Genomic DNA, 18,246 nt, shown 5'->3' on the forward strand with positions numbered 1-18,246 from the left:
AACCTTCAAAAGGTTTGCGTTCCCAACCACTATTTACACTATGGTCATAATAATGTCCATATTGTTCAGTTGGATAATTATATTCATTCTGATGGCTATTATAATACCAGTTTGACATTTTAACTGCAAGGGAATTCTAAACAAGCACAAAGAAGGCTGACTCGACCACGACAAGCCTATTTTATCTAGCAAACAAAAAGCATGATGGCTCTCTTAGATTGTTTCTAGACTAGCTTCTATCTCTCGAAGGGGAATTCGTTACAGTTTGAGCGAACCCCTCTGGAATCAATCCGAGTCAAAGTAAGTTGAATTGAGGCGAGGGAAGCTCAGTGGAGCTTTGATACCCAAGGCCTCACCGCTATCACAAGGCGGCGCAGTCACGCATTCAACTCACAGAAACCATTATGAACTTCGAGGTGTGCTTAAGAAAGTAACCAATATCCTTCGAAAATTTTTCCTAATAAGCGCGTTACCCTATCGGTCTCGTTCTAGTCAAGTTTTAAGCTTGGGTTCGCGTTAGGTTTCGTTTTCCTAAGGCGGGCAAGAAGGAAACGGTGATGAAATCCGAGTCCTTATCTTGATTTGGCCAGGCCTTGCCCTTTACTAGGAAATTAAAAACAGTCCAAATTCGTCCTCAATCAATGAATCACCTTAAGAAATACAGTAACTCACTTACAGGAGATTTGCGAGTGTTTCGATGGACTTACCTCCCGTACCAGACGGGGGATGAACCGTTGAAGTCGACACGGGCCACGACTCCTATGGCATGTACGGACCCGAGGGGCCGAGACGATATTGTAATCGCCGTCCTTCCCTGCACACATTTTATATAATTTTTTTTTTTAATAATACCCTTCCTTAGGGTTAAAAAAATGTCCAAAATTCCAGAATAAAGTCCAAATAAAAATAAAGTCCAAAAATTACAAAAATTATGAAAAATAAAGCCTATTTACAAATTCTAAAAAAATAAAAAAAAAAGCTATATACAAAAAAAATAAAAAAAATCCTAAAAAAAAAATTATGTCTTTTTTTCTTCTCTTTTAGCTTTTAGTTTTAAGCTTTTTGTTCCCAAGTCCTTAGTATTCCACTTCGAACCTGTAAATCAAAGACACAAAAAGAAACGTAAAAAGGAACAAATAATAGTAAAAAAAATAAACCTAAAAACAAATCTATAAACAAGTCCGCGTCGGCGGCGCCATTTTGTTGTAGTGTTAAGATTGCGGTAAATAAGGATTCGTTACTCGGACTTGAAAAGATTTTTAAAACGAAAATATATACACAATTTGTCACAGGATCAAGAGATACTAGGACTCAGGATTCCACCAATTCTTATATTCATGTGAATCAACTATTAATTCTAGACAATTATAGATAATAATGATAACAAATATCGACTCTTTTCTTTGCCAAAAATAGATTTTGTAAAGTATTAGATGTAAATCATAAGCATGATGCATCAAGAGTTCCTAGACTAAGCATACATCATCAGATAAAATCACAAATAATCAAGAAAAACCATAAAACACCTCATAATAGTGCAAATAGTCATAAAAGAATTAAATAGAATTACTCATGCATAAAGAATGGTTTCCTCCATCATCCCAGTAATGGGGTTTAGCTACTCATAATAATCATGTTCTAAAAATAAATATTTGATGCTCAAAATATGATTAAAAGAGTGAAAAATATAATACAGAGAAACTACGACTCTCTTTAAGCGTCCAGAGAAGAACGATAAAACACCACTGCTGTAAATAACGATACCTCACTGCTGCTGTTGACGCTGTTGTTTTAAGACCCACAGAAGCAAGTCGTTGTCACTGTTGATAAACGACTGTCTTGTGGAGTCTGTTCTTCGTGCTCTTTAATGGCAGCAGCAGCAGCAGAACTCCTCCTTCCTGCAGCTCCCGTTCTTCGCTCCTCTAGCCTCTCTCTGGTCTCTGCTCGACCCCAAACCTCTTCATCCCCCTTATCTGACATAAAACCAACTATTTATAGGCTTTAAATCCCCTTGAAACTCGATCAAACCCCTTGGAAATCTCCATTATTCTTTACGGGTTGTTTGAAGAATAATCTTCTTCTTGTTGCGTTACAGGCTGTTTCTAGCTATTCTCTCGTCTCAAATATATTCTAGGACTTTTACCCAACTGTTTTGATGTATATACCACGCAAGATATCCCATAAATCTCTCAAACTAATCTCAAACCCTAAACAGAAACCGTGTGCACTGTCTTGACTTTGTGTGGATTTTATGACTTATCCAGCCCAATTATATGGGTCTAATCGCTTCTAACAGGTCCCTTATGTCTTGTAGAGTCCGTGGGTACCAAATTTGCCCATTGAATCGCCTCCTAGGTCGCTCAAATCCTTGATCCAAAACTGTTGACGCTGCTGCCTTTTTTCCCGCCAAAATCCAGTTTTGAAACTTTGAAGATGACCTCCCCCTATCCAGTTCCGGTGTCCCTTTAGTACATGCCCTGAAATGGGGTGCCCCTTAGTAATTAGGTTACCCATTATCCAAAGTGAGAGTCCGTATAGTAATTTTCTCCCACGAGCGCAAAAACCACTTTTTAGCCAATTTCGCCGCAAAAGCTTATTTCTCCAAAAACACCTACAAAGACATAAAATAACCAAATAAGTACAAAATCGAGCACTAACAATATAAACAATTGGGACAAATTAGACACATAAATGCGTCTATCAGCCTGTGGGACCGGGCCCATCGGACGGCCGATCATGCCGCCGCGGCCGGTCCCCAAGCCCTTTTTCCTTTATTTTAATTATTCTATTATTTTCATGAACTCATGAAAACTCCTTTATTCTAGCAATTTTCCTTGTTTGAGCAAAATTCATGGTTTCTCCATATTTTCACGAAATCATGAAAAATAATATAAAATTAGGGAAAGTGTCCCGGGACCGGGCTCCTAGCCGGCCGGCCATGCCTTTGCCATGGCCGATCCCACACTTTCCAAACCTTTATTTTATTATTATTATTATTTTACTTATCTCATGAAAATTTCATGGTTTCAACAAAACTCCTTGGTTTCATGGAATTTCCTCCGAATCATGAAAAATAATATAAAATTAGGGAAAGCGTCGCAGGACCGGGCACCTAGCAGGCCGGTCATGGCCGGTCCCACACTTTCCAAACCCTTATTTTATTATTATTATTTTCCTAATTTCATGAAACTCCTCCGTTTCAATAAAAATCATGGTTTCTTCATATTTTCTCAAATATTGCTCAAACCGTGAAAAGACCAAAAATTCAAATGGTCACATGACCGACTAGGCTACTCATAGGCCTGTCAACGGCACTTAACGTAACAAATAATTAGCGGTTAACCGTTATCCGTTAAATGCCGACGGAATTATAAAATCCAAAATCATTGCCGTTACGTCGGACTTATCGGCTAACGGTTAATTTTCCGGTATTAACCGGTATGTCACATCCACTTTTCTGCCTCCACCTCCACCGCCAAGGTTGCCTACAGTCGACGCTTATGCCGTGAGGAAAGGTAATAATCCTTATGCCAAACCAATGAGTGACGTTTGTTACCGTTTTATACAGCCGGGACATCACTCCAACGAGTGTCCAAAAAGGAGTCAAACAACACTTGTCGAGGGAAGTGGCAGTAAGTCTACAGAACATAGCGAGGAAGATGAAGTAGTTGATCAAGTTTACGTTGATGACTTGGAGGGGAAATGTTCTGGTGGTGAGGAAGGTGCTGCAACGTGAATGAAGGAAAGGAAAGGTACTCCTTGCCTTAAAAATAATAGAAAAAACCCAAAGAAACAAACTATTTGAATTTAAGGGCATCATTCTTGAAAACGTTTGTGACTTTATTATCGAAAGTGTGAGTACTGAGAATCTTGTATCATGGAAGCTTGTCCGAGAACTCGGTTTTCCAACGGAGCCACACCCCCATCCTTATCGTGTTGGCCGGATCAAGACTAGGTTGGAAACGAGAATAAAAAGAGTTTGCAATTAAACTCGAAATAAAAAGTACAAGATAACTCTAGTTTTCTAATCGAATGAAGATGATGATTATGCTCGAATTGAAAGGAAGGAGATGACCCTAGTTTTCTAATCGACTGAGGGGTGAGTTTTTCTTCTCTCGTTTGTGAGTTGAAGAACAGAAGAAGATGAAAATCATGTTCATTCGAGTATAGTATAGATGAATGTTACACGTGCTAGGCACACGTTAGCGGTTAACGGAACTAAGGCTAACGGAAATAGGTCTTTCGTTGCCGTCACCGTCGGATAAAATTAACCGCTACATTATCGGTAACAGATAACAGATAACGGATATAATGGAACTAAACGTAACGGCAACCGGGTAATCGGATTCGGCTAACGGTTAACGGATTTCCATTGACAGGCCTAGCTACTCACGCCAAATATTAAAATATTATTATTTTAATATTTTACGAATTTTGATCAAACGAGCAAAGTTCTACTTGCTCATTCGAGCAAAATCAAGAATTTCAGTCAAAGATCGAACTCTTCTGAAAATCCGAGATATTGTTCAAATGCACATCAGAAAATGCCGAGACTCTCAAAACTGAGACACGGACATTATGGTGACACGGGCATGCTTCCTTGACCGACCAGGGCCGGCCCTAAGGCTTGCAAGGAGCCGGTCCCACACTTTTTCATAATTTTGACCTAATTTGCTCAATTGCTCATATTCGGTCCAAACTCTTTCCAACCGACTTGGAATTTACTCAAACGACCATCAACTGGTCCCACGATTACCAAGGGTCGGTTTCATTCCCTCTTGGTCGGTCCCTCACTTTTTCACAATTAGATTTTATCACCTAATGTTCAATCAAGCACTATTTCAATAAATGATGAAACCGACATTTCATCACCATTCTTTCACCAATTGGTCAACTCAAGATCCAGGTGCACGCTCATTTGAGCACTTGGACACCACATGGACGTCCATCATCCCATGTGGTCGGTCCCTCTATCACTCATGAATTTTTTTCAGCAATTCATCAATTGACGAACGATTGATCAAAAATTAGGGTTTCGAACAAACGCTTCATGAATTCATCATTTTGAGCAAGTTCAAACATTAATAAATTTTTGTTGATCCATCAATAAATATCTGGAGTAATTATATAATATTCGGTAGTCTACCAATATTTTAATTAATATTTTATTGAGTCACGTCACCAATAAATAATTCGTCGAATTGAGCAATACTTGCTCAGTTGCTCGAATATTGATCCAACTATCAATATTCAGTAATTTATCAGTAATTCGTCGAATTGAGAAATACTTGCTCAGTTGCTCGAATATTTATCCAACTATCAATATTCAGTAATTTATCAGCAAAATGGTCGAATTGAGCAATACTCGCTCAGTTGCTCGTATATTGATCCAACTATCAATATTCAGTAATTTATCAGTAATTCGTAGAATTGAGCAATACTTGCTCAGTTGCTCGAATATTGATCGAACTATCAATATTAGTAATTTATCAGTAACTCGTCGAATTGAGCAATACTTGCTCAGTTGCTCGAATATTGATCCAACTATCAATATTCAGTAATTCATCGAATCAATGAATCCCTGAGCATTCTTCACTCATGCTGAATTCAACAAAACTTAGAATCATTGTCTAATCAGTCAACAACTGACTAATAAAATACATGTCTGTCATGCAAACTCTACGATTCGTGAGACATCAATCACGTCACATGGGGGATATCAATTAGGGTTTTGGTTTGGCGGCCTACGGCACGTGGATTCATCCACGATGAGAAATGTGAGTAAGTCGTGCAAACGGTTGAAGGAGTTAGCAAAGTAGTGGGTGAACGGTTAACCAAGTCTCTGCACGACCTGGAACTGGTTTCACCACGATTTCCCACTTCCCCACTCTTTCACTCAAGAAACCTTCACACTTACAGGGATCAAGGTTTTACCATTCTGACAATATAAGTAAGTCTCTGAATTCATGATTGAGGACAACAACATTCATCTACATAGAATTTCTCGAGCAATTACTCTCAAGAATTCGTCAATCTCCCAGAACTTATTCGAACTCATCAGTTCACAGAAAAACTTGCAGGAACCTTCAACACATCCACAATCCTTGATCATCATTGATCCCACATAATTTTCAGCTTCCCTCCTACAGATCAACACATCTCCCTCTTTGCGACCGAATTGACTCTGGAACGTCCATTGACTTGGTTTAGGCCGGAGTCCTACAGATTGATCTCTCGAATTTAAGCACTCCCTTTGCAGTGCATCTGTGTGAGGTTGAACAGTTTACTCGGTTGAGGAGTCTCGACAACACGGTCGTCTCTTCAATTCCCTAAAAAAACCAGCGAACCGTTTTTACCCATCTACATTACCGAACAGATTTGTTGTTCCTTTAATGTTTGGAATACGAACCAAAGGAATTGTTCCAGTGCGTGCACTTATCGAATGTCGGAAGCGCAGGGATATTGAAGAAACTAAGTGAACTATAGGTTTAGTTGCTTGGTCTCAATTATACGAAGTTGGTTTAGATTTTGTATAGCGGCTTAATTCTGAGAGTATTGATTTATATACACAAACGATAATCATATAAACAAATCAAAATAGATTCATATATTAATTAAAATGAAGTTTAGAACTTAAAATTCATCTTAAATCAATAGGTGTTTAGCTACTCATGGATGTAGAAACATCCATGGTATACATATAAGAAAAGTAAAGAGATAACGTTGCGAAAGAGGAACCGCTATGAAACCCTAGCTTTCGCTCCGTGTGTTGTTTCTCCTCTTTAAGACTTACAATTTCGTTATCCCTCTCTACATGGACTAATACCTATTTATATAGGTTTAAATTCCTTAGCCTTAAAGTATCTAAGTTGGTTAAGGAACAAGATCCTAAGATATGAAAGAAAGGCATAAAAGATAGTTCGTGAATGACCAGTACGCGTACCTCTCAAATGTTCGGCATTTGGTAAACTTGTTTTGCCCGTAACTTCTTCGTCCGAACTCGGAATGACCTAATTGTTTTTACATTCTCTTTGTAATTCGATACTCTTCAAGATGGTGATGATAAATCCTGAGTTTGAATGATTTAATCTCGGTCTTTGGCCCGTCTCTTGATTTTGAGCACTTTTGCTCCTTTTCATCGCGCCTCTTCCACTTGTATTCGACTTGGGCACTTGGATACTTGGATAATTTCTCTTATTAGATATTTTTAGCACTTTGTAGCTCCTTTTTGTATGATTCACCTAATATAAACAAATAAGAGAAAGCAAGAGTAATAACAAGAATACATGCAAGAAAAATAACTAAAACAAGTATGGAATGGACACTAAAATCATATGAATTATGCACTTATCAACTCATGCAACAAAATTTCTCAATCCCTGGCACTCTTGTGTCCTAGTTTCAAAACTACAATCGTCCTCTATAACCTAGGTTCTTCGTGAACTCCATTTAAGGTTACGACCGTGAAGACTTCAACTAGGGATTCGTGAAGCCCGGTCAGACTACTTTTTACCTGATAGTTTGTGTATCTGGATCTTGTTCTTATTGATCTTTGAGGTTTCCATAATATCATATCTGGAACGAGACAGATAGAAATCATAAAGGTCTCTTCATCTCGAACTTTGTGATTCCCCATGATAGATATCTATCTTCTTTGATTTGTTTGGATTGTTTTTAAAAGGTGGTTAGTAATCCAGGCTTCTCAGCTAACTGAGTGTAAGTGTTCCAGATTTGTGAGGTTCGTTGGACTTTGTCCACAACAAACAAATTTGTAACCCTATATCGAAAAATCAAAAGGGAAATCAAACAGAATTATCTGTTAGAAGCATATTTGTAACAACTCTTAGGTTGTAAAGGACGTCACTAAAGGAAATCAATTGCATAGAGTATTGCGGGTTCAACAGACATAAGGAACATGACATCAGCAAAAATGCTTAGAGGGTTAATTCGGTCTCAACTACATTCCAGTCTGATAGTATGCTAGTGTTTGTAGCGGGTTAATACGGTTTAGTGTTCAAAGTTGGATGAGGTCCCAGGTTTTTTTTGCAGATGCAATTTTCCTCGTTAGCCAAATTTCCGGAGTCTTATGTTTTTCGGTTTCTGCATTATATTATTTTATCATTATAATAGAATAATAAAACTAGTACATAATCAATCTAGATAGTTTAAGTCTCTATTAATTGAGACCAAGAACATGACTCACTCTTGTTGAATTCGTATATTGAAAGATAGATTGCAAGTTTCATTCTTGTTAGAATTCAGATCCTCTTGATTGGATGCGACCAGATTGATCTTGGGTATTAATTTTGAAATCGTCCAAGAATTCTTTTTCTAAACAATCAGGTTTACAGACTTTTAAGTCTAAACATATTGATTGTGGAAGAGAAAGAGAAAAACTTTACATACATATTGTTCAATGGTATTTGCTTTAAATCTACTTGCAATTCTATTGGGTTTTGTACATAAAGGTTGCCAAACGAAAAAAAATGGTGGTGTACTTGGTAACACCTCATTTTCAGTTATAACAATAAATTAGAAGCTTATATATAGAAGCTTGGGGTTTGATCCCACAACTGTGGCGACTCTCCGTATAAGTGACATCCAGATAATTAGGTGTGAGTTTACTGTTTGTACCCTATTCAAATAGTGTACGTGCGTATCGCACATGGATTATTATGGAAGCCCATATACGGTTTATTATGGAAACCGGTGGGTTTATTATGGAAAGCCACATGGCTTATTATGGAAGCTCAAATTCGGTTTATTATGGAAACCGGTGGGTTTATAATGGAAACCCACATGGCTTATTATGGAAGCCCAAATACGGTTTATTATGGAAACCGGTGGGTTTATTATGGAAAGCCACATGACTTATTATGGAAGCCCAAATTCGGTTTATTATGGAAACCGGTGGGTTTATTATGGAAAGCCACATGGCTTATTATGGAAGCTCAAATTCGGTTTATTATGGAAACCCACGTGGCTTATTATGGAAGCCCAAATACGGTTTATTATGGAAACCCACAAGGCTTATTATGGAAGCCCAAATGACTTATTGTAGAAGTCATTTTGAGATAGACACAAACCTTGGAAGATAGACAAGGATCTACCAAGATAATTACAAATCTTGTAGAGATAGATATGGATCTTTCAAGATAAATACAAATGTTGTGGGGATATACACAAATATTGAGAAGATAATATGGATCTTCCAAGATATACTCAAATCTTGTGAGGATAGACGAGGATCTTCACAGATAGACTCAAATCTTGTCAAGATATGCAAAGATCTTTCAAGATAAACATGGATAATCATGGGTAGATACAAATATTTATGGATAAGTACAAATCCAGGTGGTTATTTTGGATAACCTCAAATCTAGGGTCATTATGGAACCAAATTAGGGTTTTATGCCTATAAATAAAGGCTGAAATCCAACTCAAAAGGTACACAATTTCTATTCCTTTTCTCCACAACTTACTTGCATAGAACTCTTGTTGACTTTAGCATCAGAGTGTCTTTGCAGGTACCCCCCACTTTCCATCAACAATTCTTGGTGAATCTAATCAACGGCGGCGATTCGATCATCATACACACATCTCGAGGAGTGTTGGGGTAAATATTTTTGCAACATCTTTTGGCGCCGACTAAGGGGACTACGAGTAAAGATCGTGCTCTCCCATTGAAATAAGTTGTCCCCAAACGGTTTAGGAAATTAGGGTTTTCAAAATCATAGTGAACAGAAAGTTGCAGAAAGTTTCTGAACTCTTTCTGAAAGTTGCAGAAAGTTCCTGAACTCTCTCTGAAAGTTGCAGAAAGTTCCTGAACTCTTTCAGAAAGTTGCAGAAAGTTCCTGAACCTTTCAGAAAGTTGCAGAAGGTCCAGAAAGTTGCAGAAAGTTCCTGAAACTCTTTCAGAAAGTTGTAGAAGATCCAGAAAGTTGCAGAAAGCTTCTGAAGCTTTCAGAAAGTTGCAGAAAGTGTCCGAACATTTTCACAAAGTTGCAGAAGGTTTCTGAACATTTTCTAAAGGTTGCAGAAAGATCCAGGAAGCTTCTGAACTCTTTCAGAAAGTTGCAGAAAGTTTCTGAATGTTTTTCAGAGTTGTAAAAGATCCTAAAATGTTGTAAAAGCAAAGTGAACAAAGAAAGAGTAACACATGAATTCTTCAGGAGAAAATCGACTTGAGATGGACGTTGATGCACCTACCGGAAATCCTTCAGGTCAACAAGCCATCAATCGAACTTTGAGGAGCGTCGTCGTCCATACTCATCAAGAAGAAAGAGAAGGAAAAGAAAGCAAAGTTGTCACGAACAACAAAAAGGCCCGGAGCTGAGGGACATACAAAACCGAAGCAACAATTTGATGGGAAGATGAGAAACGAAGAAGATTCTCATAAGACTCAAGAAAAACAAAAACCGAAGTTTCCCAAGATGAATATTGGACTTGGTGAACTTTTAAAGAAGATTAAAGATTCGCTACCCATACCAAAACCATTATCAGTGGAAACAAGGGATAAGAGAGAAAAGAATAAATATTATGCTTATCACCAAGATCATGGGCACGATACGGATCATTGTCATACGCTCGCAGCAGAAGTCCAAAGGATGATTGAAGGAGGGAAGCTGCAGCAATACGTCAAGAAGAATCCATCACAGGTAAACACACGGGTCATCACGCTTGATCTACGAGAGATCAGAGTAAGCCACGCCAGAGTCAATACATCATCAAGAAAGGCTCAGGAAAATGCTACACGATTAAAGTTGCGTCATATTAATGGTTGGCGAATTTCAAACAAGGTCGACTATGCCAATCTGATTGGTACGGAGACTTTAGAAGAGGGGAAGACTGAGTTATCTTTTTCAAATGCTGACCTTGCCGGTGTATATCAACTCCATAATGATGCAATCGTAATTTTAGCTCTTATTGGAATGTACAAGGTACGTCGAGTTCTCGTTGATACTGGAAATTCAATTAACGTCATATTCTCGGGGGCATATTCTTCCATGAGTATGAATGAGATCCAAGTCGAAGCATATGATAAACCTATTGTCGGATTTAGTGGTGAAACAATGACAACAATGGGAAGAATCAATCTTCCTATGATGGTGGGAGGAAGAACAGTTATGCAATATTTCTCGTTGCTAGATTGTCGTGCACCCTACAATACTATCTTAGGACGCGATTGGATTCATGCAATGGGGGCGGTAACGTCCACTATTCACCGGTGTTTGAAGTTCGTTACTCCAGCAGGAGTGATGAAAGTCAGAAGCGACCAGGTGGCATCTCATAAGTGTCATGAAAGCGCAATGGAGGAGTATAGAAAGTCCGAACTAAAGGGCTCGGAAATACTCCAGTTTGAAAAGAAATTATAGCAATCACAGTGCTTCCCGACCTCTTATCAAGGAAGAGGAAAGGAATGACCGCCAACTATTGAGGAGTTGGTAGAAGTACAAATTGGGGATCAAAAGGAGCAAACAACATTTATCGGAGCAGAATTATCGTTAGGCGAAAGTGAAAGCTTGATTGCACTATTGAAGAATAATAAAGATGTCTTCGCTTGGAGTCTCAGAGACATGCCAGGTATTGATCCTAACATCGCGTGCCATCGGTTGAATATCAGTGAAGGATTTAAACCAGTAAGGCAAAAGCCGCGAAAGATGGCTCCTGAACGAAAGGCAAAGGTAGCTGAGGAGATTGACATAATGCTAGAGGCCATGCTCATGAAAACTTTCAGGTATCCGAAGTGGTTGGCTAATATCGTGGCAGTTCCAAAGAAAAACGAGAAAATCAGGGTATGTATCGATTTCACCAACTTGAATAAAGCATGCCCAAGTGATCCCTATCCAATGCCTAGGATTTTTGATTTAGTGGATGCCACCTCGGGTTTCGGGAAACTGTCATTTATGGACGGTTTTTCTGGGTATAATCAAATTCCGTTATATAAAGAGGATCAAGAACATACGACGTTCATAATAGACAAAGGGATATATTGTTACCTCGTCATGCCATTTGGCTTGAAGAACGCAGGAGAAACTTATCAGCGTCTTGTGGATGAAATGTTCAAGGATATGATCGGGAAAACCATGGAGGTCTATATCGACGATATGGTAGTCAAATCCAAAAAGAAGGAATCTCACCTTATGGATTTGAAAAGAACTTTCAATCGACTAGGACAATATGGAATGAAGTTAAATACAACGAAATGTTCCTTTGGACTCATATCTGAGAAGTTTCTTGCATACATGATGACACAGAGGGATTGAAGCCAATCCAGAACAAATTAGAGCAATATTGGAGATGCCATCGCTAAGAAACAAAAAGGAAGTACAAAGGCTTATTGGGAGGTTGTTTGCGTTAAGTAGATTCATTTCTCGAGCTTCAGACAAATGCGAGTCCTTTTTTCTAGCTCTGAAGAAGGCTGAAAAATTTGGTTGGAACGAGGAGTGTGAGCATGCATTTAATGAGATAAAACGGTATTTAACCTCACCACCAGTCCTCACAAGCCCAAAGACTGGCCAAACTGTCTACATTTATTTGGCTGCAAGTGACTATGTTGTTAGTGCAGTGTTGTTTGTTCGAGAACCGGAGGAGAGGCCGGTCTATTTTGTTAGCAAATCACTAACAGATGTTGAGACTAGGTACTCAAAAATAGAGAAAATGGCGTTAGCTCTTATGCATGCAGCAAGGCGTTTAAAACCATACTTTGAAGGACGACGACTCGTCGTATATACTGAGTATCCGTTTAAGAAGGTGTTGGGAAGAACCGACGATTCCAGCAGGCTGGCCACATGAGATACTTACCTTGGCGCATATACCATCGGTTATGAACCAAAGATAGCTGAGAAGGGACATGCGATAGCGTTGTTAATGGCAGACTTCCCAGTAGATGATATTGTTGTTTCTGAGTCCGTTCTCGAAGAGGAGATCTTGCACGATACGGAAAACGTATTGCCTATCCCGTTACCATGGGAGCATGTGAATGTTAGCAAAAAATCTTCAAAAGCGATAGACGTGCAAACGAGTAATAAGGACTCGATGATAATACCTGAAAGTAATAATGGGATATGGAAGATCTACACAGATGGGTCGGCAAGCACCGACGGAGCAGGTGTTGGGTGTGTATTGGTTTCTCCCGAAGGATTACGGGTTGAAAAGGCCATCCGGTTGGGATTTACAGCTTCAAACAACCAAGCTGAATATGAGACTGTAATTTCAGGCTTGAAGACTGCTCTTCACTTGGGGGCGCGAAAGGTTAAGCTGACAACCGATTCAAGGCTAATAGCCAACCATCACACTGGCGCATATAAAGCCAGAAACGAAAGGTTAGCATTTTACTTGGAATATATACATGAATTAGCAAAGAAATTCGAACGGTGACAAATGTTCTTGGAGTTCCAAAAGTGGTCAAATTCTTAGTGCCAGAGATTCGAATTTTTCCGGCAACGATGGCAGTCGATGACTGAGTTCGGTAAGATTTTGTCATACTAGTGTACGCGGCAATTGGAAAGAACTGGCATTATCTCAAGTTGATCACGGGATAAATGTGCTGGCATCATCTCATGTGGCCATAAAAAAGGAAGCACTAGCATTACCTCAATCTGGTTACAGAAAGGAGATGGAGGCACGTATTAAGGTCATGAACAAACGTGTTTATTCCTAGTACATGGACTACGTAATTTGGATTCAAGAATTCAGTACTTGGGCTTATGACTGCCAAGTTACTGTTGGAATTCCATAAAAATCCCAGCGAGGACGGATATGGACTTGCCAAGCTGCGTATTTAGGAAGAAGAATTTCAGGTAATATCGCGTTTTTTTAAGAATGGTATGCTAACATCAGCATATTTCGCAGGAAAAATCATGCCGGATATGCACTACAATGTGCCATGATTCATTTGTGCAGTTATGTACATGCCGCCGTCGCATGTAGCCTTAATCTTCTTAACTCTTCAACAAGAAGATTAAGAGGGGCGATGTTTGTACCCTATTCAAATAGTGTACGTGCGCATCGCACATGGCTTATTATGGAAGCCCAAATACGGTTTATTATGGAAACCGGTGGGTTTATTATGGAAAGTCACATGGCTTATTATGAAAGCCCAAATTCGGTTTATTATGGAAACCGGTGGGTTTATTATGGAAACCCACATGGCTTATTATGGAAGCCCAAATACGGTTTATTATGGAAACCGGTGGGTTTATTATGGAAAGCCACATGTCTTATTATGGAAGCCCAAATTCGGTTTATTATGGAAACCGGTGGGTTTATTATGGAAAGCCATATGGCTTATTATGGAAACCCAAATTCGGTTTATTATGGAAACCGGTGGGTTTATTATGGAAACCCACACGGCTTATTATGGAAGCCCAAATACGGTTTATTATGGAAACCGGTGGGTTTATTATGGAAACCCACATGGCTTACTATGGAAGCCCAAATACGGTTACGGAAACCGGTGGGTTTATTATGGAAAGCCAAATTCGGTTTATTATGGAAACCGGTGGGTTTATTATGGAAAGCCACATGGCTTATTATGGAAGCCCAAATTCGGTTTATTATGGAAACCGGTGGGTTTATTATGGAAAGCCACATGGCTTATTATGGAAGCCCAAATTCGGTTTATTATGGAAACCGGTGGGTTTATTATGGAAACCGGTGGGTTTATTATGGAAACCCACATGGCTTATTATGGAAGCCCAAATACGGTTTATTATGGAAACATGTGGTTTATTATGGAAACCCACAAGGCTTATTATGGAAGCCCAAATGACTTATTGTAGAAGTCATTTTGAGATAGACACAAATCTTGGAAGATAGACAAGGATCTACCAAGATAATTACAAATCTTGTAGAGATAGATATGGATCTTTCAAAATAAATACAAATGTTGTGGGGATATACACAAATCTTGAGGAGATGATATGGATCTTCCAAGATATACTCAAATCTTGTGAGGATAGACGAGGATCTTCACAGATAGACTCAAATCTTGTCAAGATATGCAAAGATCTTTCAAGATAAACATGGATAATCATGGATAGATACAAATATTTAAGGATAAGGACAAATCCAGGTGGTTATTTTGGATAACCTCAAATCTAGGATTATTATGGAACCAAATTAGGGTTTTATGCCTATAAATAGAGGCTAAAATCCAACTCAAAAGGTACACAATTTCTATTCCTTTTCTCCACAACTTACTTGCATAGAACTCTTGTTGACTTTAGCATCGGAGTGTCTTTGCAGGTACCCCCACTTTCCATCAACAATTCTTGGTGAATCTAATCAACGGAGGCGATTCGATCATCATACACACATCTCGAGGAGTGTTGGGGTAAATATTTTTGCACCAACATTTACCTTTTCCAGTAATTGACATAAAAGTCATGGACATAATCCTCGTCTGAGTTTTTTTTTTCTTCATAAAAGCACTTTGTAACAAGTTTATAATAAACTTTTAACAAAAATTATGTTTAATAATTTTTTTTATAAGAACCCACATTTAGGGGATACCACCACAGATTGAGGTATACTTTATGTTCCAGTCAATATGTGTTTTCAATAGCGATCACAACCCATTTCACCACCTTTTAAAAATACTTTTTTCGAGAGCACTTTTATTTTAGGTAAATTTCAGTTAATTGAATTTCTATTTTAATCTTGTTATTTGTTGATGATGGTTTTTAGTTCAGGATTAAATTGTAAACCTTGCATGCCGTCACTCTGCAAAGAAACGGAGCCATATAAAAGTGATGAGTGATTCAACCTCTTCACTGGCGCATTTATTGAGCAATTCAATATTTTCATATGAAATTTATCCAGAATGGTGCATGTAGCAACAATCCCAGAGATTCTGTAAATTTCGGCACCTTGCCTTGCCTTTAATATAAATTTCTTTGAATGCTTTCAATGCTATGTTCCCCGGCCGAACCCTTAATATTGATATGGCATGACAATTTATGTTCACTCGCAGCAGAGTAACACGAATTTCCAAGTATCAAGGTTAAGGTCCTTGCATAAAGTACTCAATCAGAAAGCATACTGCTCTCTAGCAATAAACTTAAAAAACTCTGTGTCAACACATAGAATTCAATCAATTTTGTGATAATTCACAAGATTCGAATATTACCCTGACTAATTTGCAAAAATTAGGGTTTTGCGCCTTGCGCAATATATTAGACCCCGTTGGTCGAAATTAAGCTTAGGCGAACTAAGCAATTAATCCGCCATGGATTAGTAGGTGCAAAATCCTACCCAAAATCAGAAAGGAGCCGCGGAATAGGAGCAGCAACAAAGGGAGGTGTGGCCATGCTTTAGGCACGCCCCATGTTGTCCAACCGGCCATATTTGCCTTCGACCAATCAGGTCGCCTTAAACCCGCCACACGCTGGTTGGCCCATACTTGCGATCCTATTTCCCATCGACCAATCAGGTCGCTTTAAATCCGCCACACACATACCAGAAGTGTGGCCACGTCCATGCTTGGCCGGCCTCTCTTATATTAACCAATCAGGTTACTCCAAACTTGCCACAGTGTTAAAAGAGGCAAACTACGCCAAATGGTCACAAAGCCATTGGTCTTCCAAAAACCGCGCGAACATGCCAAACGTGTCATGTTGCGCCAATAGGCTGAACGGCATACCAACATGCCACTCCGCCACGCCAAACGTGCCACTTTGCCATGGCAGCTACCAAAACATGCCAACATGTTGTAAATAGCGCCCTACGTGCTAACCTACCTCATGTTCGTGGCCAACGCCATGATGTGCTTAAATTAGGGTTTTCTAGTCAAAAGCACGACTCTGTTTTAGGCGCATTAACAAAAATCCTAATTGCCAGTTGTGGCTCAAGTTACGTTAATTTGGGCCCCACAACATGTCACGAGCCATGCGGGACCCAGGAAACCCAAGGAATGCGCCATATCATAGTCACTCATAGCAATTCTTGCTCATGTGGTTGTCTCCACATTATGGCCTTACTATAATTCCTTTGGCATGAGTATGGAGCCGTTTGCACAAAAAGCGTTACCATGTCGCGGCCGCATGCCACACGCACTAGCTGAAACCCTAATTTAGGAAAAGTTGCTACGCCAACCAAGCCAAATCACGCTACCCAGAGCATTGGAATTGATGTGGTAACTAGAACTAATGTTGCCAATCCATATTTGGATCTAACACCAATACGCCAAAATCTAGCGGCCATGGCTACGTCAGGCGCTACTTGCACCACTGTGCCACTGGCATGCACAAACTATGCCAACCACGCCATTGTGTCATTATCAGGCGCCAACAGAATGTGTCCATAATCAATGTCCATCCTTTCTCATGGGTCACAATCTTAGCCGTCCAAATTCGCCACAGAATTGACAGGCCTGTGGCAAGTCTTAGGCGACCAGCCAAGACAATCCTAATAGCATCACATGTTATTCTCCTGCGGCAAGTCTCCTGACTTTGACTTGCCACACATAGCAACCTGCTACACGTTTTCCACGAAAACACTCGAGACATCAAACATGTCACAAACTGGGGGTACTCATCAGGGTATTGGTCTGGCGGTTTACAGCGCGGCGTGCAACACGTCCATTATAAGAAAGTGTCAGAAAGCGGGGCAGTTAGTGGCGGCAAGAAGTAGTGGGTGTAAACTAACCCGTCTCCTTCATAATGGGAACGTGATTTTCTGGCATTTACACACGACCCCACTTCTCCATCACTCAATCATTTCCACTTTCTACGAGATCAGGGTGCGTTCAATATGACTTGTATAAATAGGCTCTACCTATTTCAACCAAACAACAACATTGTTGGTTAACAACAATACAATATCCAGAAAACACCAAAGAACTGATAGCTTACATTCCACAAGCCAGTTCCACATTCTGATACAAGTCATAAAATAGTCACATTCGCTTCCCTCCCTAATACCAACCCTTCTCCTTCACTTTGTAACCGAAGCAAGCCTGGAACGGTCATTTCTTGGTTTAGGCCAGGATTGTACAGATTGATCTCTCGAATCTAAAGTACTCCCGTGCAGTGCATTTGTTTAAGGTTTAGGCTCGTTTCTCATTCACACACCCAAATTGACCAAAACCAGCAGAAACAGTTTTTACCCACAAACACTATTATATTAAAAACACAAATTTTACCCTTTATTTTTGTTCATATATTATTTTCTTTTCTTTTCTTTTTTTGTATAAAATAATAATAATGATAATATTATTATTATATTTTTTAAAGAAGGGGTTTT

General features: G+C 39.2%; 1 protein-coding gene across 1 annotated transcript; it reads left to right on the top strand.

Moving 5' to 3' along the window:
- Window positions 1-10,373: 10,373 nt before the first annotated feature.
- LOC113315580 lies at window positions 10,374-11,375 on the top strand. Its single transcript, XM_026563843.1, has one exon. The coding sequence runs from the start codon at window positions 10,374-10,376 to the stop codon at window positions 11,373-11,375; it is 1,002 nt and encodes a 333-aa protein (XP_026419628.1).
- Window positions 11,376-18,246: the final 6,871 nt, after the last annotated feature.

This window comes from Papaver somniferum, chromosome 10 (genome assembly GCF_003573695.1).
Source record: "Papaver somniferum cultivar HN1 chromosome 10, ASM357369v1, whole genome shotgun sequence".
NCBI classification, from domain to species: domain Eukaryota; kingdom Viridiplantae; phylum Streptophyta; class Magnoliopsida; order Ranunculales; family Papaveraceae; genus Papaver; species Papaver somniferum.